The sequence below is a fragment of the Zea mays genome, chromosome 9 (genome assembly GCF_902167145.1).
Source record: "Zea mays cultivar B73 chromosome 9, Zm-B73-REFERENCE-NAM-5.0, whole genome shotgun sequence".
NCBI classification, from domain to species: domain Eukaryota; kingdom Viridiplantae; phylum Streptophyta; class Magnoliopsida; order Poales; family Poaceae; genus Zea; species Zea mays.
In genome coordinates, this window is record NC_050104.1 from 60,165,378 (window position 1) to 60,190,886 (window position 25,509).

At 45.7% G+C, this 25,509-nt stretch overlaps 1 protein-coding gene across 5 annotated transcripts in view; it reads right to left on the minus strand.

Annotated features, from left to right (window-relative positions):
• Positions 1-239: 239 nt before the first annotated feature.
• LOC103638564 (protein SWEETIE) overlaps positions 240-25,509 on the minus strand; it is an 87,351-nt gene continuing 62,081 nt past the window's right edge. For 2 of the 5 annotated variants that reach the window (XM_020544265.3, XM_035962547.1), the window contains 17 exons: positions 22,485-22,708; positions 22,218-22,365; positions 22,050-22,118; positions 12,403-12,459; positions 12,100-12,186; positions 11,673-11,801; positions 11,382-11,582; positions 10,854-11,297; positions 8,682-8,735; positions 7,437-7,534; positions 7,170-7,263; positions 6,935-7,070; positions 4,947-5,257; positions 4,720-4,863; positions 1,570-1,734; positions 1,359-1,484; positions 242-1,135 (listed from right to left, as the gene is read on the minus strand). In XM_020544265.3, the coding sequence (XP_020399854.1) occupies positions 458-1,135; positions 1,359-1,484; positions 1,570-1,734; positions 4,720-4,863; positions 4,947-5,257; positions 6,935-7,070; positions 7,170-7,263; positions 7,437-7,534; positions 8,682-8,735; positions 10,854-11,297; positions 11,382-11,582; positions 11,673-11,801; positions 12,100-12,186; positions 12,403-12,459; positions 22,050-22,118; positions 22,218-22,365; positions 22,485-22,708 (3,165 nt within the window). In that variant the 3' untranslated portion in view covers positions 242-457. Of the gene's footprint in view, positions 1,136-1,358; positions 1,485-1,569; positions 1,735-4,719; positions 4,864-4,946; positions 5,258-6,934; positions 7,071-7,169; positions 7,264-7,436; positions 8,391-8,681; positions 8,736-10,853; positions 11,298-11,381; positions 11,583-11,672; positions 11,802-12,099; positions 12,187-12,402; positions 12,460-22,049; positions 22,119-22,217; positions 22,366-22,484; positions 22,709-25,509 lie in introns of all 5 variants that reach the window. The other 3 variants (XM_008661441.3, XM_008661442.4, XR_002265108.3) reach the window with 3 other exon arrangements.

The following is a 25,509-nucleotide window of genomic DNA, read 5'->3' on the forward strand; positions in this document are numbered from 1 at the left end:
TAATAAGATACTCCCTCCGTTCCTGAATAAATTAATTTCTATATTCTGGCAAGCTTTAAGTTTTACTAGCTTCATAAAACATAAATAATGTGTAGCATCTATAAAATAAAATAAGCATATTATAAAATATATTCTATGTTAGATTTAATGATATTAATTTGATGTCATAAGTCTTGATTGGGTTTTCTTGAAATTCATTCAAAGGTAACTATTTATTTAGAAGCGGAGGGGCGGAGGAAGGCACAAAATAAAAATCATGGTTGTAACCTTATATTATTTTTATCTCGTGCAATATATATTGATACAGGCAAAATAACATTTTGCTCATTTCCTCCGCTCTTGCTCATCACGTGTCCTGACATACTAAAATCTGGTATGCCAGCATCAGAGGAACCGGACAGCTCTTCTCTACTATCTCGACAAGCTTGCGGTCCACCCTCGTTGCATTGTACCAACCCTAGGACTCTTCCTCTGCGATATCTGATAGATTGTTTGAATTCATTGGGGAATCATCTTCAACATCTTCATCAAGGATATCCAATTTAACCCCATGAATTTCTGCAGAGAGAACTTCGCTATCTTTATTTACATGATCAGTGTCTTCATGAACCTGCTGCTGCAGTTCATCTGCTGTCTCATCATCAGCTAATTGCTCTTTGCAATCAACAGATGGATGTCTTTCAAGTTTAGCACAACCTTCGTGGGATGACCCTGGTAAATCATGTTTAGGCTGTTGTTCAGTACTTGAGAATTGCAAATCAGAGGGCTCCTCAAGTTCCTTGTCCACACAAGTTATGTCTTCCATAGCACGAGCTGTAATATCCGCATTACAAGAACCGTAACTGCTATTTTCTTGAGGGATCTGTTCATTGTACCTAGTTGTAAGAGAGATTTCTCCAGAATCAACACCATCATTTGCAATTGCAGGAAGAGATTGGAAAGCATCCCAATCGTCATCCCAGTCATCATCAACAACTTCATTGTCATTATTCCCGTGAGTTGCAACACAATCAGAAGCTTCAGATGTGGACCCAGGGTTTTTACTGCAACTATCCTGAATATTCTGTTCTGAGTGTGCACTCGTAGCCACTGGCACCGTTATCTGCCCTTGACTGACTGAAGCTCGGACCATGTCCTACATATATGCAAGATTATTGACCAACTCAGGGCATGAAGGAGGTAGAATCACGATTATAGGAGCTCGGCAACAGAATGTACAGAGTACGGATGGCACTAACTCTTAAGATCATCATGAAAGTCAAGCTTAGTACAAAACAGTACCATTGATAGATGCATATACAATCAACACATACTAATTTAATTCAAAAAGAAAATCCACACACAGTAAGGAACAGTACCTGAAGCTGTAGTCTCCTTTCAGCTGGTGCAGAAAGCATTATGTCTTTGATCTGTATAGCCACAGACGGAATCTGAATAAAATGAGAGAACAACTTTCTGGAAATGGTGTTCACTTCAGCAAGCTCCTGAAATAAAATATTGTACATCAACAAAACAAAGCTGAACAGCGGATTCTGTCACATTATTAGATATAAAAAAAATCAAAATTACCTGTGAAACAGTATCACTGGACAGAGAGAAAACCATCAGCAAGGCCTCCAGCAGAAGAGTTGTAGCATCTTGTCGGTATTTCTTTGATTGTGCTAGTGTGTGGAAGAGGAAAACAAGTTTCAAACATTCATCAACGACACTGACAGATTTTTTGTTTGAACATTCCTGGGGTAAGAACTTTGTCAGATAATATTGGAGAAAGAATATTGTCTCACATTCCAATCAGGGTTACAATATATATACACAAACTCTAATTAGGGGGCCAATGGGTTGGGCCATAGTAGGCCCATAACACAGCCATAGGGGATGTCTAGCACCCCTCACAGTTGAAACTCTATGACAGACGTTGAAACTGGACTGAAACTCCAAGCATGGAAAACCCTTGGTAAAGATGTCTGCAAACTGCAAGCTGGTTAAGACATGGAAAACACGAATGTCCCAATGGCAACTCGTTCACAGATGAAGCGAAGATCAATCTCAACATGCTTCGTGTGCTGGTGTTAGACCGGGTTGACGGAGAGATAGACAACACTAATGTTATCGCAGTGACAGTACTCTTGGTCAGCATGCTGTGAAGCTCTTGAAGAAGATAATGGAGCCACCTCGCCTCAACCATGGCATAGGCGACGGTGTAGTACTCCACCTCGGCGATAGAGCGGGAGACTACAAGTTGACGCTTGAAGGGCCATGAGATGAGGATATCCCCAAGGAACGCAACATAGCAGGAGATAGACAGGTGGTTGTCGGACACCCAGCCCCGTCCATGTAAACAACCAACTCATGTGTCGACGCACAGCGAAGGAAGCCCATAATCGACATTACCATGGACATACTAGAGGATCCGCTAGACAGTGCTCAGGTGTGGCTCCCGGGATCATGCATGTGAAGACAGATCTACTGGACAACATATGCAATATCGATTCTGGTGAAGGTGAGGGACTAAAGGGCGTCAGCGAGGCTCTAGTAGGTAGTTGAGTCGCTGACAGGGGCGTCGTCACCGGAGACATTGGCCTGTGTGTCCACTGGAGTCGCATAGGGCTCACAGGCCAGCATGCTAGAGCACTCTAGAATATCCAGGGTATACTGACACTGCTAAAGAAACATGAGGGCAATGCTTGGCAGCAATCCCAAAAATATGGTGATCATCCGATGCAGGAGGCTCGAAGAGGAGGCAGTGAGCACAATGTTATCAACGTAGAGAAGAAGGTAAAAAGTGTCACTGCCACATTGGTAGATGAACAGAAAGGTGGAGAGCAAATAAGTGGCAAACATGTTGTACCAAGCTCTGGAGGGTCTACTTCAGACCATAGAAAGACTTGTTAAGCTTGCAGACCAGGTAAGGGTGAGTAGAGTCAACAAATCTGATAGGCTGACTACAATAGATTGTCCCAATAAGTGTCCCATGGAGGAATGTATTCCTAACGTCTAGCTGATAGGGTCAAGGAGAGAACTAAACAGAAGGTAGCAGGCTTCACCACCGAACTGAATGCCTCATCATAGTCAACCCAAGAATGTTAAGTGAAGCCCTAGAGAACCCAGCTAGCCTTATACCGGTCCAGAGAACCATCCGTGTACCACTTATGTGTCCAGACCCACTTGCCAGTCACCATATTGCCACCTAGATATGGGGCACCAAGTCCCAGGTGTGGTTGGCAAGTAGAGCCTAATACTCTTCCTCCGTTGTATGACACCATTGAGGATCGGCAAGGGCACTACGAATGGAAGACCGCATGGGGGTGACTGGTGAAAAGGATGTCCTAGAGAGGACAAGACGATCTATAGGGTGAAGAACCCCAATGACCTATCGAGTCACCATTGGGTGAATGTAACAAGGGTCGCGATAAAGAAGAGAAGGATGATACACCATTGGCTTCGCCCGGGAGCAAGGTGGGGCACCCGCCCATGCACGTCGCTAATAGACATGCATAGGGTTGGCATAACATGGAGGATCCGGGGGCTAGGGTCGACGAGGGCACCTATGGCAAGAGCGGGGTCAGAGACGACGTGGTCGAAGTTGGGGCCGCCATAGTTGCCAGTGGCCCGATGGGAGACGATGGGGATGCACATGGTTCGACTAGGTCCGATAGGATAGCCTAGAGGTTAGGGTGCACAAGGAAGGGCACTGGTGCCACATGTGAGAGCAATGTAGGTGAACCTGCAAGTGTTGAAAACAGAGGTGGTTGGCCAGAAGAAGCCATAGAATCAGTCTCAAGAAGAAAATCCAAATCGATGGTGGAGTCGATGGCGGAGCTGGAGGGGGACAAGAGGAAGTTTGTCTTGGCAAAAACATGACAAGAGATCAAGATGCGATGAGTGGTGAGGTCAAGGCACCAGTAATGCCTATGATCATGGGAGTAACCAAGGAAGACACATCAGGAGGAGTGGGGTGAAAGCTAATTGGGAGCAGTGACAGAAAGGTTTGGGTAGCATGCACACCCAAAGACTCAAAGATAGTCATAGGATGGAGGGTGCCAAAAAGAGCAAAATGAAGTGTGGCGGCATGGTTGTTGTACTCATGGCTGCTTCGATTCCCGTACCATCCTCTCCTCTCATCGGCGCCCATCTCAACCCCTCCGGCCCCTCAATAGAATCTGTGTAGGGTTGGGCGACCACCTCCCCTACTGTGAATCGCCTTCCGTCGGCCCCCTCTACCCACAAAGCATTGGTTTAAGCATCTGCGAAGCCGTTCATTCCTGAAGGTCGTACCAAGGGATGGCATTGGAGGGACACCAGCCATGTCTCCTTCGTCGAAGGTTCACTTTTCCGACGTTGAGCGGTGGTCACGTTGAACCGACTCTAGGTGTTGTGTCATTCTATAAGGCCATGCTCAGCATAGCGTGCATATGGCTGGCACCGTTTGTAGAGTAGAGCTTGAAATGGGGAGTGGAATAAAGGGTGGGATGGGAAGGTTGCTAGAGACCGTCTAAGGATGCGCTGCTGGTCGCATCCCAGGCGCTGGTGCCGACAGTAATTGAGATCCCAGCTCCTCGGTCGGTGAGGATTTTGCCACATAAAGAACATTCTCACATCTGCCCAGGCATGCCATGGTTAATGGCAATGGTTGGCATATGGTTTTGCACTCGTCGCCACGCTGTTAGGCAGGTCCCTCGTCGCCACGCCTTTAAAACAAGGATAAACTCTATATAGTACCTTCAATGTAGTCTCCATCACCAAAAACAAGTCTCCCAACAATTCCGTAAGCAACATCATAAAAGAATCCAACTTTGTTTCTGAACCTTCAGTTAGCTCCTTCTGTGCATAGCTTCTCAGTACTTGCAGACCCAGCATGTGCACCTGATTAGTTAAAACAATTTCATAACTAACCACTAGCAAAGAGTGACATGTGGGTACCATTAATAGGTGAAGTAGTTATATACCTGTATGTTGGTACTACGAAATGAACCTTGAATAACCTGTACGCACAGCCTGAAGCTGCCCCAAAGGAGCACATCATTGTTACTTACATTTTCACTTCGATAAATGATCTCAGGAACAAGTTTTGCAAGAGCAGTGGCTTCTCCCAAGCAAAAAAGTAGTATCTTATTCAACAGCTTGTAGGAATCAGAAATCTTGTTTTCGAGCAATGAGATCTTTTTATCACACTCTACATAGAAGTATCCCACTAGGCCAACCATAGCACCAAAGACAACTTTAGGACTTGTGCACTCACCATCTGATTCGACTCTTTCTGCAAAAAAAAGGGGGCACCAATTCTCAAGCATCACCATTCTTCATGGACAATTATTATTTCATGTTCATTAGAGCTTTTTTATCCACCTATTTTCTAAGTAGTACTTTTAATGGGTCCAATTTGAGCCTTCAACTTTAAATGTTTGCTAGACTCGTGTACTGTTTTTTTCTACCTTAAGAAAATATTGTGCAGCAGAAATGCTTGTGTGTTTGATGATCCTTCCCCAAACATCAACACAATCTTGCAGTCCATCCATGATAAGGCCTTATTATGGGGCCTTGCTGGAGCTTCTGCTCTTAGGAGTGTTTAGCAGTAGTTTGACATTTTGTTTTATTTAGCTTTGGGTGTGTATCTTCTTTTTCTTTTTTTTCCCTCCCCCCTGTTTTTCTCCTTGGTCGGGTGTCTTCTGGGCACCTTGTACTTGGTCTTTTCTAGACTATTTTCTGTCTTCTTAATATAATGATACAATTTCTCCTGCGTGTTCTTGCATAGTCTGAGGAAAAAAACTTATGGATGGGCCAGATTGTATACGGTAAAGAGGTAATCCAAAAACAACATTCCCCTTTACTGAATGTTTTGTTCCAATCAAACCTTAAGTATTACAAGGAAGACATTTTGGTGGAGGCTTATAAATTAATGCAGGTCATCTCATTGTTTATCTATGTGTTAAAAGTGGAAAATGACACCAAGGCTAAACCAACTGTGTGAGTTAACTTATAGGTAAATTACGATTAATCCAATTTCATAGACGAATAGATTAGATAAGATTGAGTTAGTTACTTGGGGGTCATGTCTTCCTATCTATATAAGGATGAGTTGTACCTTCTTAAGGGGAAAATGAATGAAGAAGAATTAGTCTAAGATCTCTCCAATAGTGTAGCCCCCCCCCCCCCCCCCCCCACCACCACCACCACCAAGCGGACTCCGCCCTGCTATCTTCCCGGTGCTGTTTATCCCCCTATGAACTAGAATTCATAACAAGACAAACTTCAGAAAAAGAGGACTTGATTATCCCAAAGTTGTGTCCTTTGTGACCAAGAGGAAGAAATTTTCCATCACATACCAACTAACTATGTTTTTGCAAGGCAGTTTTGGCATGTTATCCTATCTCCAATTAGCCCTAGTAATGTGGTACCTAAGAGAGGAGATGGACTTGTGAATGAAAGCTTCTCATATAGTCCCCAAAGGCAAAAGAAAGGGTTTCAATAGTATTATCATCCTTGGAGCATGGAGCATTTGGAAGCATAGAAATAAATGTGTTTTGATGAAGCGCGACCTTGCCTATCTTCCCTAGAGGGTTTCAGAGATGAGCTACAACTATTGATTTTTGCAGGTGCCAAGAAGATTCGAACTCTGTTTGACCCTCGCTAAAGGAGAACTTTTCTTAGAGTGTGTGTGCTGGTGTGTTGTATAGGTTGTGTTGGGGTGTCTTTGGATAGGTGTGTCTGTGTGTTCAAGGTTTATTCAGGGTGTGTGTGTGTTTGTTTTTGGGCATGGTGTCTTTTTCCTCTTCTTTTAATATAATAATACGCAGGTCTCCTGCGTATTCGTGAAAAAAGGTATATAATAGCAGATTGTAGGACAATGGCAATTTTTTTTCATAAATACTAGTGCGTCAAGACAAGTAAATATGTTCCAAGAATAACAAGGAAATTGAGAAGAAATAGAAGGTACCTCTAAAAATTTTCCTCATGAAAGGGAAGATATTTTGGAGGAAGCATATAATATTTGAGAAGCATAAATTAGTTGAAACTTGTTGAAATGATTGGTGTGAAGTAGATACCACTAACATCACCAGCTTCCACAAATACTGGTACATCAGACCAGCTATTAGATTCGAGGAATGAAAGTATATAGTTCAAGCCAATTTGCACTAAACATAATCAAGGGTAGTATAACCTATCACTACCTCTCCTTTGATCCGATAAGCCATCGTCTCGCTTGCAATAGACAACTCAGAAATCAAAGTGTTACTTGAATTATTCTGAGAACTCCCATCCCTACTGCAGTGATAACAAATGCAGAACTCAATGACAATATTGCATTTAAGTAACAAAAGGTTCTAACTAGAAGATCAGCAATTTGTTCTGAACCTAACTACACTGCCTCAAGGAAATCTGAAATGAAGCACATGCAGAAAGAAAGTTTGAAACAAAGTACAGTCAAGCAAGATTACCATTGAAGTATCAGACCCAGATACTGAGACAATAACTCTATTGCAGAGAAGACAAAGGCTTCAACCTCAAAAAAATTGTCAGGGCAGAATCTGATAATCTTCATGGTGAAACAAAAGTTAGGCAGTAGTCTCATTAAAAATAAGCAACATGCAATGAATAAAACTTTGTTACTGTATTATCCTTAAATATTGCTAACATAGAGGCAAAAGGAATCAAACCAGAGACAATATTAGCCCTTCAAGAAAAAAGAGAGAAGCAATACTTGCAACTACACAAGTTCACATTAGTTAATCTCATTCCAGCATCAAGACTGAAGGGAGTAAAAGATCTACTTTCCCTAAGCTACAAAACAGTAGTCAATCAACCTGGGATACTTTCCCACTGTGCACCTCTTTCTTCCATTGTATCATTTTATCCCACTCACTGCCTACCATGTAAGCTACACCTGCAGCTGCAGGCGCACCATGAAAATCAACTAGAGGCAAGTGAAGTAATGGACCAGTAGCGCAATGTGGGATATTTTAAGGGGACATGTGTTCATTGATAATTAATACATGGATGTGTGTGGGGACCTCACTTGTAGCCGTCCGCTCTTGCTTATAAGACCATATATCAGGGAGACGCTTATGTAAAAAAACACTAGGAAAATAATCCAGGAACCTTTCCTTGTTAGATGCATGTCCATGTGTCCTTGTTTTCGTTCTCATATATAGTCTTTGTTAGAGTCCTTGTTCCACACAGTCTCTATCCTGTATCGGTGTAAATATTTGGGCCTAGTGCGTTCCTCACCGGTAAGGGGTATTACAGCTGATGTTAGAGACAGACTATCCGTAGCAGATGGGTGGCATTGGCCACTGGCGGCATCTTGTGTGACAGCTGCGCAAACAGGGGGAGGGGGGGTTGACTTCTTCTCGAGTACCCCACCAGTTGAGGTGGTGCTTCCCTGAGTTTGTCTGCAGGCAACATCACCAGCTCCCTCAGATCCCTTTGGCAGGGCAGCATGGTTGTGGGTCGCATGTCTAATGACCTACATGGCACAAGATTTTGGGCCCTTTTTTATTGGAACCATATTTATCTTATCACATGAGACAATTGGGCCTTGTGGACTATATTAATGCATAAGCATTTTCAGAAGAAGAAAATCCATGCAATTGGTTACCCTTTTATTAATAAAAATTTAGAACTCAAATATGATTGATTGATCTAACATGAACTGCTATTAGTTATCACTGGAATAACCTTACCTGGGTGAATAGGTGGATGATAGGAGCGCTTGAACAATCTGCATATGTAAGTGCCTGCACTGACAAAAATCTTGTCACTAGAAATGATTTTTGGAGCAAAGGATAGATCAACATAATATTTAAGGGTTGCAAGCAATGATTTCAAGTCGTCCGACTAATTGCGATTAATCGCGATTAGTCGGGCTGGTCGGCAATTAGGACACGATTTGCTGGACGACTCGACTAGAAGACCTAGTCGTCCTGGTCGTCCGACTAATCGTCGACTAGTCGTCCGAGTTATGTGTCCTGGTCATCCCGGCTAGGGTTTAAATATTGGGCCTTTTTTAGCCCATCTACAGTCTAATTTAGAGTACCCTCTCCTCTCCTGTTCTAACCTAGCCGCCAACAATCTCCAACCTGCACGTCTCCTCTCCTCCCTTGGCACCGCCCCTGCAGTCCTAAACTCCTGATTGCCGGCGGCTACACCGGTGACTACAGCACCTTGCGTCCCCTGCCCCTTCTCCTGCAGCCCTGCTCGCCTGCTGCAGTCTCCAACCGGCGGTGGCTGCGAACCAGTGACGAGATGAGCACATCATCTGAAGGTCCCTCCTGCTCCCCCACTTCTCCCCCTAAACCCTAAATAACCCTAAACCCTACACAATGAAGCAATATGTTACTTTGTTTATCCTAGTTCTTTGTTCTAATTTATATAATGTATACAGGTATATTTATATATATACCTATATAAGTATAACTACTAGTCTAGGACGACCAGGGACCGACTAGGGGTCGACTAGTCGCCCTAGTCGTCGCCTAATCGCGACTAGTCGTCTGGTCGGTCCCAGGGTTCGACCAGGCGACTAGGCGACTTGAAATCATTGGTTGCAAGAGCAAGTAAAAGTTTCATTTAATCAGATCGCGACATCCCTCAATGAACAATTATTTGAAACCATGAACCTAAACAGCTTTGAAACATCACTCTCGAAATCAACATAAAGAGACATCTCTCATGCAATGAAAAAGACAAATTTGACAAACCTATTAGGAACAAGGTGGCTCATAGATCTGCGATGTTGAGTGTCCTGCATTCTTGTTCGGTATAGATTCCCTAGCCTAGTTTTCTAGCCTCTCTCAGTCTAGTTGTTTTGGCTTTTTGCTGTTTGCTTGTACAGCTTATTTTCTTGTACTAAAAAATCTTACAGTGGGAGCTTCCCCTGCTGTACTCGTTTCAGAATTCAGAAAACAAGGTGGCATTTTTTCCAGATGATCAGCTGTCCAACAACGATTTCGAAGGGCCAACGAAATGAATATCTTGCACTCCCCTGGAGCCCGTGATTTCCAAATTTTCTTCCAGGGTTCAAATGAGATGGAGTCAACCAAAAAAAAACTCTATATGCTGATTTAGTAGTAAAGAGACCTGAGGCTTCAAGTTTCCAGTGATGCTGATTTGGAGAGGACAGCTGGTGGGATTCCTAGATGGCCTTGGTGGTGGCTGAAGACACTACAGGACCACCATCGTCAATTCAATGTATGAGCATTGGGTTGTCCAGGATCAGCAAATGGTACTCTACCTCATCAACTGCACGAAGGAGGTACTGGTGCAGGTCGAAACTCTCCCTAGGTCGGCAGCCATATGTTCCACTACTATATATTCAGTCCAACTTCTAAGTCTTTTCATTAATGGAAACTACTACACTTAACATATTTACATTAGACACATAAAAATAAGATGTGAAATTTGAAAATGTAAACTAATGGTCAAATTTGCATTTTGGAGACCATGACGGAAAAATTGTTATTTTGCCACTCTCAGTCTTTCTGCTATTATGTCATCTCGTGTCTAAGACTTGTGAGACCATCTGTATCTATGATTTGTGGGCCCGATGGCGAATTAGCGAAGCCCAAGTTAGAGTTGAAACCCCACATGAGCTCCTAGGCACGGTTCAGGCACGTCAGTAGTTGCTTTTCATGCACTCTATCCAAACACAGGTCTCTAGGTATATCTCAATCTTTCAAATCTGCTTTTATTCTCTCCCCATGTCAATTTCAGTTTTCGTCTACCTCTTCTCACATTATAACCTTGACCTAGGACTCCACTATGCTACATTAATATGGAGGATTATTGGATAGGAATGAGCACGTTAACCAAGTTTTACATTTTGGGAAACATCAATGTAGCAAAAGCAAACTGACCTGGAGGAGTTGCTGGCAAATATCCACTGAAATAAAATTATTGCTGAAAAAGACTTCTGTTGTGAGGGACGAAAGCACGCGTAAGACCTGATCACACGGTCTTTTGTCATCAAGTCCATGAACAATAAATTCCCCAAAGTTTTTGTCTTGTTTAAAGTCAAGGTTGATCTTCAAAGAATTATTCTTCATTGATTGGCAGGAATGGAACAGCACAAGGATAGATAACCCCCAAAGAAATTGGAATTCAGTTCTGTCCAATTTGACCATACAATGCCCAGATATAAATGTTTGTTCGAGTAAATTTTTAGGATTATTCTCATCAAAATCCAAAGGCGCGGCATCAAGAGCTGTTGCTTTAAGAATTAATAACCAAACTTCATCAAGATACCTCTGCACCTTGGACAAGACTAATAATGACTGAATCCCATCAAGGAATGGCTTGTACTGTAACAGAGGATAGAATATAAACCATTATATGATTATATGATCCTTAGAAATGAATTGTTGAGGCTTGTTTGACTGTCTTACATTGATTTTTGAGTGCAAACCAAAACTTATAGAAACATAATCCTTGAGTGCTCGAATCCAGTATTTTCCTAATAGAGTTGAACTGTTTACAAGTGAAGGTGCCAATTGCTGGTATTCATTAGGAGCATTTTCCCTCATCCTCAAGAATTGATAGGTGTTACACTTGACTGCTGCATGGGCAGTTAGAAGGCGAACTTTTATCTGTCACTTACAAAACCTAGGTTAGATACTTAGGACACTAAGATATCCAAAACAAACTGAGTAAATGTGACAGTTTTAGAACTGAAATACCTTGCACACTACCCAGTCAGCAAAAGATGGATATAGTAGGCCCTCTATGTCACTTAACGGGCGTGTTATCAGAGAAAACAAGCGACTAAGAGCTAGTCTATCCCCACCAATTATGCTGCTCGTCATAACCTGTTTTTTTTATGAAGCAAAGATGTGTCAGCGGCAACATATAATAAATACTTGTGGTGTGCATAGAGCTGACAATGGGCTGTAAATTTTGCACTATAAGATTTAAGGATCAAGTCGGATTAGGATCGGGCTTTATTTCTAGTCATTTTTGAACTATAATTTATTTAGGGCCTTGACATTTTGTGAAGAACCATATGGATCACAATCCATTACCACCCTTAGGTGTGCAAGTCTGACGAAAAGGAGGGATATTGTGATAATAGCAAATCAGGAATTTTGTTTTAGTTCTGAGACAAACCCTTGTAGCGAGTTCAAGTCCAGCCTCCAAAAGAAGTGGACCAGAAGCAGTGCTTATAGCCATTCTAACAGCAGAAACAAGTTGGGCCTGCACATTGAAAATAAAAATGAGAACCATCAGAAAAATAGGTTCCTTTAAATGATTAAATAGTACCTAAAGAGCTAGATATTATAAATATTCATAAGATATCTCAGGCTATTTCTTTCTCACAATCATGAAGATATTTATTCTCATTCCAAGGTAGCGGATTTTCTTTTTGTTTCTTAAAAAAGGAACTAAGGATTGAGAAGATCTGAGAATCACCTGAAATTGTTCCAGCAAGATATGGCCAGGAAATTCCGGATCTACTGCCTTGCCGAACTATAAAAATGAAATAAACACAATAATTATGAATTTATGATAAATTTGCAACAGCTTTTAATAATGCATCACAATAAACTTGTAGCAGAAAGAAATATAAACCTTGCCCAAAAAAGTGCCAACTTTTAACATCTCTCTTATTCATAATCAACAGCAACATAGTTAAAAAATCAAGACTACCACATGATTTGTGAATTGTGATAACAGATTTTAATTTACCAATATAGTTATGACTTGGAAGACAGGCTAGGCCAAGTAACATGAATATATCATGAATGCCAAGAAAAGAGCATAACAACCAATTTTTTTTCTCAAACACAGAGAGGTTTGTATCATTATATTATGGGGGTGTTTGGGATGGCTCCAGTTTCAAGCTCCAGTGTGGAGTTGTAGCTTATAATATCAATTTAAACAGTTTCAAAAATATTTTGAATCTAAATAACAAAAAATGACTTATCTAAATGTCTTCTAAAGGCTTACAACTCTAGCTCCACACACCAACTGCACCACATTTCTGGAGCTAGAGCTGTCCCAAACAGGGCCAAAGGGCTTGTTTGGCCTGGCTCTGCTTCACCTTGGAGCAGCTCTGCTCCAAAACTCTACAGTGGAGCAACTCTTCTGTGGGATTTTAGTGGTGTTTGGGTATAAAATGGTTCCTAGCTCCAGGAACAAGGTTTTTACAAGTGAAAGTACATCCTTGCCCACGGTTGCCGGCGGAGGTAGAAAGCGCGGCGACCGACCGGCACGGTGGGAGGAGGCGCGCCGGAGGAACCGAGCGGCCACAGACCACCAAGGTGCAGGGAGAAGAGAAAGGTTGCGGCATAGAGAAAGAACAAACCATTTTTTGTGTAACGAGTGGTAGCGGTGTGCAAATATTTGTAAAACTCTACGTCTAGACCCGTTTTAGCTGTTTTTGGAGTAGAGGTACTCTTGTTTTTTTTTTGTACTACAGGTCCAAAAACTTCAAGGAGTTTTTTCCTCCAAAGTTGAGGTGTTTGAGTAGAAATTTTGTACTCCGGCTTGAAGTTCTACTCCAGAGCTATGCCAAACAGGGCCTAAGAAGAATAAGGGGTCTAAGCGACTCAGATAAATACTTTGAAGGGCATTACCATGACAGAAGGAAAAACACCGAAGAACAAACTAAGTATCAACAAAACCAGACATGGCCATAAGCTCCAGAGCCCTTTGGCTACCATCATATACAATAACATGGCCTAATTTCTAATATACTGCATGATGGAATTAAAATTAGACTTATATCCCTCAAAAACACAACCATTTCTATGCTGCCAAATCCACCATGTCACCAGGATGAGGATGACCAAAGAACAGAGCAAGAAATAGAGTCAATGAAGTGGATATTAATGGTACAACATAGATGGTGGGACAACACATGTGGCTGCAAACAGGCATACAACAACAATTTTGTGTTAAGGACCCTAAATGTTTGAATCATAAATACTCCTACTTATCAAGAAACTTGAGTTTCCATGGTCACAATTCAAGTATCACCACTAAATATTCTCACAATATGTTTGTACAATTATAATGTTATATGATCTATAAAGTTTTCTTATGATGCATCCACCAATCATTTTAATATTGTTAGAATACAAGTGAATTGTCCATATTTCTCCATCAGCTTAACCTTTTCAGTTGAATTGGTTGGTGCATGTAATTCAATATGGTATCAAAGCCATAAATCTCGGGTTCGAATCATGTTTACTGCAATTAAAGTTGTTGAGTTGAACTGGATGGAAATGCAACTTAATATGATATCAAAGCACAGATCTCAAATTCGAATACAGGTTAGCACAATTAAACAAAATAATTGTTGCTTGCTTCTATTCCATGTCTCAGGCCTGAGAGAGCACTGACATAGAGTGTTACAATACGAGTCAATTGTCCATCTCTACCCATCAGATTAAGATTTTAGGATGATCTGGTTGGTGTATACAACTCAACATAAATAAAATTGCTCAACTCTTTTCAATACCTTAAGCTTTTGAGTTGAACTGATTGGTGCATGCAACTCAATATAAATAAAATAATTGTTGATTGCTCATATTCCATGTCTGAGACCTGAGAGAGCTTCGATGTGAAGGGAGTATTAGAATACAAGTGAATTGTCCACCTCTATTCATCAGCTTAAGCTTTTGGGTTTAACTGCTCGGTGTATGCAACTCAATACATATAACCAATGCCACTACTCCATAAGATAACTTTCGGTTAAAAGGTACATTTTTAGTAACAAGATCTTTTTATCGATGGGAGGATATCTAAACTACAAATTAGGTGAAATATGCAAAGAAACTTTGGCCACTCATATCAATTAGTTAGTCGATCCTACAATAACTTCAAAAATATGTAGTTGGTTTCCTAGACTTCTAATAAGTTCAATATTAGATATATGTATCCACCTTGTGTTGAATCAAGTGCCCCTCTGTATTTGGTTAGTTGGCTGTGTTTGGCAAGGATCTCCAAGATTAGACCTTTCCTACTGATAGATTAGATCTTTCCTATTGTTAGGGATATCCTTGCCTATATGTACTGAGCCTTGGGCTCCTCCAATTAATCAATCTAATATTCCCAGCCATACTCTTTCATGGTATCACGAGACCGGGATCTTCCCCTCTCACCCTTCCGCTGCCCCTGCGCGCTCTAGTCGCGCCGCAATATGGTCGGGACCCCTGCCCCCTCCGTCGACGACCCTGCTAAGCAGGCTCGCCGCGACGCCGACGCCGCGAAGCAGCAACTCGCCGAGACTCGCTGCGCCGCCCTCGCTGAAGCCCAGGCGGCCGAGCAGGAGGCCGCCGCTGCATCCGCGGCACGCGACGCAGCCGCCGACCGTGTCCGCGCCGCACTGGCCAAGGCGGCCAAAGCCAGGGCCGACGCTGCTGTTTCGGTCGATCCCGCCGACCCGGCCGGCGACGACCACGAGGGTGACACGGACATCTCCCGCGCCATGATCCTCCACGAGGTCGCCGCCGTTCTCAACCTCCACGCCCAGTCCGTCTCCGTGCAGAACACCCGAAGTCTGGTGCCCCTCGTCCTCGACACCTCCGGCAACTACCCACGATGGCGCGAACCGTTCCTCCTCGCCGTCACGAAGTATTCGTTGCAGGACCACGTTCGCAGCTCCGCACCTCGGCACTTCCTGATTGGGCTCGGATGAACGCCGTCGTCAAATCATGGTTGTACAGCACGGTCACTGCCGACCTTGCCGACGCCGTGATCGACCACCGTGCCACCGCCTACGAAGCTTGGATCGCCATCGAGGATCACTTCCTCGGCAATCAGGAGACCCGTGCCCTCCACCTAGACGCCAAGTTTCGCGCATTTGCCCAAGGTGACCTCTCCGTCGCCGACTATTGCAAACATGTTTCGCGCATTTGCCCAAGGTGACCTCTCCGTCGCCGACTATTGCAAACACTTCAAGAAGATGGCCGCCGGCCTCGCTGACCTTGGCGAACACGTGACTGACCGCACTCTGGTCCTCAACGTGATTCGCGGGCTCAACGAGCGGTACAGGGACATCGGGGTCCACCTCCGTCGCGGTCGCCCCTTCCCTTCCTTCGCCGTCGTCCGCAATGAACTCCTTGAGGAAATCAACATGGTGCAGACTCCCTCTGCTCCTCCGACTGCCCTCGTTGCCACTGGCTCTCCTTCGCCTCGCTAGTCCGCGACGACCAGCAGCGGTCCTCCTTGTCCGGCCGCCCCTAAGCAGAAGAAGAGGCCGCAGAACCACCGCACCTCCTCGGGCGGCACTGCTGCGCCTGGCAGCGGCGCTCCCTTCTCCGACTCCTCTTCTACGCCTGGCACGGCTGTTGCTCCTGGCGGCGGCTGGCCATCATTCTTCAACCCATGGACCGGGTCCATCCAAATGTGGCCCGGTCTCCGTGCACCTCCTCTGGCTCAGCTTCCCCAGGGGCGCGTCGGCCCTCAGCAGCAGCACGCCCAACAGCAGGCGCTCCTAGCCCAGCAGTTCTACTCCGCCCAGCAGCTGCCCCCGCTCCAACAGCATGCCTTCCAGTCAGCGCCGTACCAACAACAGCAACAGTCGACGAAGTACCAGCCCATGGTGGGGTCTCCGCTCTGGGACCAGAATTCTCTGGCCTCCACATTCAGCACCGTCACCCTCACTCCGCCGGCAAACAACGACTGGTACCTTGATACAGGTGCCTCTTCCCACATGACCTCTGTCATGGACCTTCGGTCCATGGGGATAGCTGTCTTCTCCGGCGAGGTTATACCCCTCTGCCGCAGGCTTGGTTCTAGGGTAGCAGCCCTAGGCGCTTGAGAGGGTCATTGCAAAGGAGAGAGAGATTGGTTTGATAATTGATCTTGCTTGATTTATTCCCTGCTGCCATGCGGCTTATAAATAGCCCTATGGCTAACCAACTTCTCCTACAAACTCTCAACTAACTCCTACTTTCTTGGACTTATCTGATGCTAACCAACTCTCCACAATTCTCTCATCTCAATCTTATTCTCTAGCCTTATCCCAGCTCATCTCAATCTTATTCTCTAGCCTTATCCCAGCCTGGTTGTTGCCTCTCGCTCCCTATGATGCCCATGACATCTCCCCCTCCCTTGAGGACCAGCTCGTCCTCGAGCTGCCATAGACTTACCTGACACGACTTAAGATTAAGCCTTTTACATATCGGCTTACCTTTATTATTTAAGACGAAAATAAAAAAATAATTGTGGAACTAAAATATAAATTTGAACTGCAGCTATGTCCTCCTGTCCTCCTGGATCCCAAGGAAAGAGCTGAACTGCGGACTTCACGTTGGATGAAAGGTGAAGGAGGAACCAGCCCGTTCTTATGTTGGGTCTGTCCAGCACCAAGGCAGTTGCCCGAATGAAGGAGACGACCCTCTTTGGCCTTGCAGGGGGGCTGCATACCCAGATCTCGACTTCTGCAGGGGGTTCAAAAAGTATAGACGAGACCTGGTGGTTGGGCGCGCAGGCTGCGAGTTGGTGCAGCGATGAGCTGATCAGCAAGTGCAGCTTCCGCACCGCCCGCCTAACAAGGAAGCCGCGCACTGCGGCTTGCAGGCGCACCACGGCCTGCTCATGTGATGACGGCCATGGGGTGGCCCTGGAGGCCACAGCAAGGTGCTTCTCCCCACGAAGGGACTGTACCTGGCGGCGTGCCAGGAACCCTCGCGCTGCTGCCTGAAGCTGCACCGCTGCTTGGAGTTCCTTCTCTGTCTTCTCCTTGTAGCGGTGGAACATCACAACGAATTGATCCCACTTCTCTTCGAGCCGAGTGAATGCATCTGGAGTTGGAGAGGGCGGTTGGGAGGGCGTTGCGGCGGCAGATGGCGCGGCGGTTGGTGGTGGTGAGGGATGGGCGGCTGGTGGTGGTGAGGATAACCTGGAGCTGATACCAGGTGTCCGGTCCATGGGGATAGCTGTCTTCTCCGGCGAGGTTATACCCCTCTGCCGCAGGCTTGGTTCTAGGGTAGCAGCCCTAGGCGCTTGAGAGGGTCATTGCAAAGGAGAGAGAGAGATTGGTTTGATAATTGATCTTGCTTGATTTATTCCCTGCTGCCATGCGGCTTATAAATAGCCCTATGGCTAACCAACTTCTCCTACAAACTCTCAACTAACTCCTACTTTCTTGGACTTATCTGATGCTAACCAACTCTCCACAATTCTCTCATATCAATCTTATTCTCTAGCCTTATCCCAGCTCATCTCAATCTTATTCCCTAGCCTTATCCCAACCTGGTTGTTGCCTCTCGCTCCCTATGATGCCCATGACAACCTCCCATGATGGTACCCTCTCTCACTCCTCAACCCCTCGGTATCCCTCTCCCACCTCCATTGTTGTCGGTAATGGTTCACTCCTGCATGTCACGCCACCGGCTCAACACACCTTGGCTCTCTTGTTCTAAATAATGTTCTTGTTTCGCCTCAGCTTATCAAGGATCTTATCTCTGTTCGCCAATTCACTATTGATAACAATTGTTCTGTGGAGTTTGACCCATATGGTTGTTCTGTGAAGGATCTTCTCTCGCGAAACGTGATCATCAGGTGCAATAGCTCCGGTCCGCTCTACCCGATGAAGCTGCCTGTGGCTCACTCCCTTGTTGCCAGCTCCACATCAGCCTCCCTGTGGCACCGTCGCCTCGGCCACCCTGGTCGTGAGGCCTTCTCCAAACTCACTTCGGTTATTCCTGGTTGTAATAAAAGCTTGGAGTCTTTGTGCCATGCGTGTCAGCTAGGACGACATGTTCGTCTTCCTTTTAATCCTTCAGTGTCTGGAGCATCAAACAACTTTGATCTTATTCATGGTGACTTATGGACCTCTCCCATTGTTAGTGTCTCTGGTTACAAATATTACTTAGTTGTTCTTGATGACTGCTCACATCACCTATGGACGTTTCCCTTACGGCTTAAATCTGACACGTTTTCCACCCTGTCTAACTTTTTCGCCTATGTGTCTACCCAGTTCAGCGCACGCATCAAGGTTGTCAAGAGTGATAACGGCAGGGAGTTCGACAACTCCAGCACGCGCACCTTCTTCCTCACACATGGCATTCAGTTTCGCAAGTCGTGTCCCTACACGTCCCTGCAAAACGATCGGGTCGAGCGGATTATTCGTACCACTAACGATGTCATTCGCTCTATTTTGTTTCAGGCAAGCATGCCTCCTTCGTATTGGGCTGAGGCGTTGCACACTGCAACTCTCCTCCTCAACATCTTGTTGACCAAGACACTGGATTTTTCGACTCCGCACTTTGCTCTCTTCGGCAGTGCACTGTCGTACGATAATCTGCGTGTCTTTGGCTGTAAGTGTTGCCCCAATCTTTCGGCCACTGCTCCCCACAAACTTGCCCCGCGCTCTGCCCTCTTCATCTTCCTTGGTTATTCCGCTCGCCACAAGGGATACCGATGTCTTGATCCTACCTCCAATAGAATCATCATCTCCCGTCATGTTCTTTTTGACGAGACCGCTTTTCCCTTTGCTGAGCATACCTCCCCTGCCACTGCTGCGGACTTCACCTTCCTAGATGAATTCCCTAACCCGGCGCCTCTTCCCATAGGGTTGCCGACTATGTCTCCTGCAGGTCCTCCGGGCGCCACCACTGTTGCTGCACGCCCCCATGCCGACGTGCAGCCGCGTCCTGCGCCGCCAGTACCACCAGGATTTCCCGCACTCCCACGTGCGGGTGGTGCACCGTCCTCGCCAACCGGCGCGTCGTCCGTCACGCCGTCCTCCGCGCCACGCGCGGCAACGACGGCTTCTCCCGCACTCCCACGTGTGGGTCCTGCGCCACGGGCGGCGCCGGCTTCTCCACCCGACTTCCCGACACAGCCACGCGTGGCTCCTATCTTGCGCGTCTACTCCATGCGCCCAAAGCAGACTGTGATCCCTCCGACGGCACCAGTTGACCCTACGGCACCGGTCCTGGTGCCCCGGGGTGCCGTTGTCGTTCCCCCGACAGTGAATCCGCACAGCATGACGACTCGAGCCAAGGACGGTTTTCGTGTACCGTCCTTATACCATGTTGCGCCACCGTCCCTGGTTCAGAAGACCTTCCGTGGCGCCCTTGCCTATCCCAATTGGCAGGCTGCTATGGAGGAAGAACATGCGGCCCTTCTCCAGAACCAGACTTAGGAGTTGGTTCCTCGCCCGCGACATGCCAACATTGTCACCGGCAAGTGGATCTTCAAACAAGTTCCACGCAGACGGTTCTCTAGAGCGCTACAAGGCACGTTGGTTCTTCGCGGCTTCACCCAGTGTCCGGGCATCGACTTTGCCGAAACCTTCAGTAAGGTCGTCAAGCCCACCACGGTCCGCACAGTGCTCTCTCTGGCTCTCTCTCGCCAGTGGCCGGTTCATCAGCTCGATGTCAAGAATGCCTTCCTCCATGGCACCTTGATGGAGACCGTGTTTGCAGCTCATCCCTCCGGATTCGAGGATCTTGCCAAGCCCGACTTTGTCTGTCGTCTGAACAAGTCGCTCTACGGTCTCAAGCAGGCTCCCCATGCTTGGTACAGCCGCTTCGCCACGCATCTGGTCTCTCTTGGTTTTGTGGAAGCCAAGTCAGAAACTTCGCTGTTTGTCTACCGCCGTGGGACTGACACAGCTTACCTGCTCCTCTACGTTGATGACATCGTCCTCACTGCCTCCTCGACACACCTTCTGCGGTAGTTCATCTCAGCCCTCCAGCAGGAGTTTGCCATGAAGGATTTTTGGCGAACTCCACTTCCTCGGGATGCAGGTTCAGCGTAGTGCCGACGGTATGGTACTCTCCCAATGCCAGTACATGGTTGACATCTTGGATCGTGCTGGGATGGCCGAGTGCAAACCAAACACAACACCCGTGGATACCAGCCCCAAGGTCTCTGCCGACTAAGGAGCTCCAGTTACTGACCCGTCTGACTACCGGAGTCTTGTCGGTGCCTTGCAGTATCTGACCTTCACACGGCCCGACATCGCCTACGTCGTGCAGCAGGTTTGCCTTCACATGAACGACCCTCGTGAGCCCCACCTGGCTGCTCTCAAGCGCATCCTTCGCTACATTCGGGGTACTCTACACCTGGGTCTTCATCTTCGACCGTCGACCAAAGATGACTTGGTGGTTTATTCTGATGCTGACTGGGCTGGCTATCCCGATACGCGCAAGTCCACCTCGGGCTATGCTGTGTTCCTTGGTGACAACCTGGTCTCCTGGTCCTCCAAGCGTCAGAACACCGTATCCCGCTCCAGCGCTGAGGCCGAGTACCGCGTCGTCGCCAATGGTGTTGCTGAGGCTTCTTGGCTCCGACAGCTTCTTCATGAGCTCCACATTCCGCTACGTCGTGCTACCCTTGTCTACTGCGACAACGTCAGCGCGGTCTACATGTCCTCCAACCCGGTTCAGCATCAACGGATGAAGCACATCGAGATCGATCTTCACTTCGTTCGTGAGAAGGTAGCCATGGGTGCCGTGCGGGTTCTTCACGTTCCCACGACATCCCAGTCCGCCGACGTCTTCACGAAGGGGCTGCCTTCTTCAGTGTTCTCTAAGTTTCGGTCCAGTCTGAATGTCCGTGGCTAACCACCGACTATCCGACTGCGGGCGCGTGTTAGCGTGATGTATAGGGTAATAGGCCCAGGTGGTCGGCTGCAACCATACAGGGTGTGGCGGCTGCCTCCCCCCTCTGTATTTGGTTAGTTGGTTGTGTTTGGCAAGGATCTCCAAGATTAGACCTTTCCTATTGATAGATTAGATCTTTCCTATTGTTAGGGATATCCTTGACTATATGTACTGAGCCTTGGGCTCCTCCAATTAATCAATCTACTATTCCCAGCCATACTCTTTCAAAGGAAATAATAAACCCCACCAAAACTATTTCTTATTCATGTCAGCTTAATTGTCAATAAGAATGCACCGTTGACAAGCCATGCAGCAGACCAGTTACAAGTCTTGATGCAAATTTCAGATGTTTGCAAGATGTTATCAATTAGGCAATAAGTGTGAGTGACTAACATCATGGTACACACTAGAAAATTAATTTATCTCCAGGCCATACTCTCAAATAGTCCCCCCGCAGGTCAAGTTTTTATAATCTCAAAATAGATGGCACACCTTGTCCATTATCAAACACAAAAGCTTCACACCTATTGGTTGCATTCCTTCAAATTGCCCAGTACTAATCTGCCACCCAAAGGTAGAATGTCATCCATAAGTTACTTAAATTTAACACAAATTTTCACCCACTAGTTTCAGCATCTAGAATCTGATTTATGTAAAAACCTGGTATGAAAGTGAGACCAGTTCCTGTAGTTTAAGCACTAGCCAATCATTTGACAAATAAGTGCCTTGAGATATTGCGCTCCTTGCCAACAAGAGGTCAAAATGAGCAGGTTCTGCTCCAACTGCAATTGGTACATGGCTAACGCATCTGTTTTAACACAAAAGGAAAACATTTGCAATAATAATAAGAAATTAATGGACATCTTAACAAATTGGTCTTGACCCATGCAAAAAAAAAGAGTGCATAAAATAAAAAAGCAAACATACTCTGCAGCAAAAACCCTGGTACGATATCTGAGGTGTTTATTCCTTGGAGGAAACTGGCTGGATATAGAACCAGCACAGCGGATTTGCTGCTGCTTTGAGCTGGAAATCATGTTGTCTTCATCTTCTCCATAGTACACATCATTCTCAGATGTACTATCAGGAGGATTATGCCCAAAACATGACAGAACTTCACCTGTGTTTCTTCTAATTGACGTAGCAAGAACCTAAGTGACGTAAAAAAGAAAATGGCATCAGTTACGCAACTCCAAAGCAAATTTCCCTAGCAAAAATCATGAATTAATATAACAAAAGAACTTAAAAATTTATCATTGTTAGATGCAGATGCACGTGCCCTTGTTGTATTCAGTCGCATATACATAGTCCTTGTTGTACATGGTATCTATCCTATACCAATGTATATATACGGACTTAGTGTCCTCATATTGAATATAGTGTATTTGGGTTAGGGTTCGTCTTCCCTTCTCTACGATTTTTTTCTCACGTGTTGCATTTGCACGTGTTACAATCTGCTCTTCGTTCTTGAGCCGAATCTCCTCCATCTTCTGTTGAAACTGAAATTGGAAGCCGCGCAAGGGAGACGTGGTGCTCGGAAGCCGCTGAAGGGAGACACCGTTAGTCGAATCGACCGCCAATCAGGAGCTATCTAGCCATCCATTAGAGTCTCCACATCGACGACAAAATGGAGGACGCTCACACAAGGACATCTGACGCTTTGCTCCGCGCGAGGCTAAGTTCCGCTCGCGCGTGCCGTCAGTGTGCTGTTGTGCTCCACTCACGCTTGTAGCCCCCATTCCAGATCTGGTTTTGGTCCGATCCGGGTTTGCAGATCCGGTTCTAACCGTTTTTGTTAGGTTTCGGTAAAAAAGACTGAAACTTGTACCGATTTTCTTTTGCGCTCTTGCCATCGTATGTCGCTGCTCCACTCTGTACTCTCGACATTGACTGTTGTTATGGTCCTATATCTGACCTCTTCGCCTAGTGGTGTTCTAGTTCTACAGTGTAAACCGGATGTTGTTCCAGTTCTACCATGTCTGGTGCTTTTTAATGGCACCGATTACCGTGACTGGGTTCCACACATACATCTGCACATGTGTGGTCTGCGCCTTTAGGAGTTTCTCACTGGTGACCTGTTGTGTCCTGCTCGTCCTACTGCCCCTACATCGCCCATGATTCCGGATAAGGCTACTAACGAGATGGAGTTACTTGTAGACTGACAATCAGAAGTAGGATGAGGTTGTTCATGATGGTGCTATTCTTGCTTGTAGTTTGGAGGATCGTCTTGCTACTGATATTGACATTTTCCCCAATAACCTCCTCCAAAGTGCTGCTTCTGAGGACATTGATCATTGCCCCCTTGTGCTTGGACTTAACAGCAACTGCTTTGGCAAAAGAAGGTTCCATTTTGAACCCTTTTGGCCAAAGTTGGATGATGTTGCCCTTTTTGTTCACCCAACAGCAGCAGATTTATCTCACTCTTGGCATTCTTCAGCTTTTTGGGGATGCCTCTGGGCTGCACAATAATGCCCAGAAATCTAATGTCATTCCTATCAAATGCTCAATAGAGGATATGGTGGAAACCCAAGGTCTGTTGCCTTGTGGAATATCTCCATTCTCTTGCCGTTATTTGGGTCTTCCTTTATCCTTGCACAAGTTGTCTAGGCAGCACCTCCAACCTTTTATTGATAGATTTGCTGACCAGCTTTCAAATTGGAAGGCAGACTTATTGACGAAGGCAGGGAGAAGAATCCTAGTTCAGCATGTTCTTACCAGCATGACGGTTTATATGGCAATGGCAGTGGATATCCCACAATGGGGTTTAGATGCCATTGACAGAATAAGGAAAAGGTTTCCATTGGAGAGGCCGAAAACAGGTAAATGGGGGGCACTGCCTCGTGGCTTGGAGAAAGGTTTGTCGCCCCCTTCAGCTTGGTGGGCTGGGTATCTCCAGTTTTAAAGAACTCTGCTAGGCCCTTCGAATGAGATGGCTCTGGCTGCCTAAAACAGACCTATGACTGGTTCCTATCATGGGTGTCTTTTTGTTTCTTTGTTTTTGGCCACCGTAATGGGGGCTTTTCTGTCTCCCTGTAATGATCCTTTATGGATCTTTTTTCTGCTCTTCTTAATGAAATGATGTGCATGTCTCTTGCACATTCAAGAAAAAAAAGATATTGTTGAGTCTGAGTTTGCACATCGGATGTAGGCTTTTATTCGTGATCGTTTTGAGCCTACTAGTCAGTCTACCTATCTTGCTGCTTATCGTCAGGAGCAGCTCTTACAGCAAAGAGATCCTAAAGTTGCTGAGTTCTTTGCTCAAATGCCTGCTATTTGGTGTCTGCTAAATACTCTCGGTTCCCAACTGTCACAAGATAATTTTCAGTCTTGCCACGATTAGAAGGCTACACTTAAGCTTCAACGTACCTATGACTACTTGACCCGGCTTCATGACGAGTTTGAGCCCTTCGTGCTCAGCTGCTCGCTCATCATCCTTGCGTCTCTCTGATGGATGTTCTTTCTTGTGTACACAATGAGGAGACTCATCTGCATTTTGTAGTCTTCGCATATGGTGTCGTCTTCGGTTATGTCTCTTTCTGCGCATGGGGTCGTGGTGGTCTTCATTGAGTTTATTGTGATGATGACAGGCATTTTTTTTCTCGAACAAGTAAGAGAAATGTGCATCATTATATTAAGAGAAAAAGGTCCAAATGGACCAGTACAGGGTCAGGCACACCTTACGGTAGCCAAAAGGGAAAATACACAAGAATCCATAAACACTTTTGCAAGCTAGCCTCTACTCAAGTCTAGGGATTGGGACTGTTAGGAGAGCTAGATTTTGGCTCCAGCAAACTCCCACAACTCCCTTTCCTCCTCCGCTTGTCTAATAGTGGCCTCCAAATTGGGACTGATTTTATCAAACACACAGCGGTTCCTATGGTTCCAAAGGACCCAGAACCCCAAAATAATTAGGGAATTGAGGCCCTTTTTAGCAGCTCCTTGCAGCTGGCCA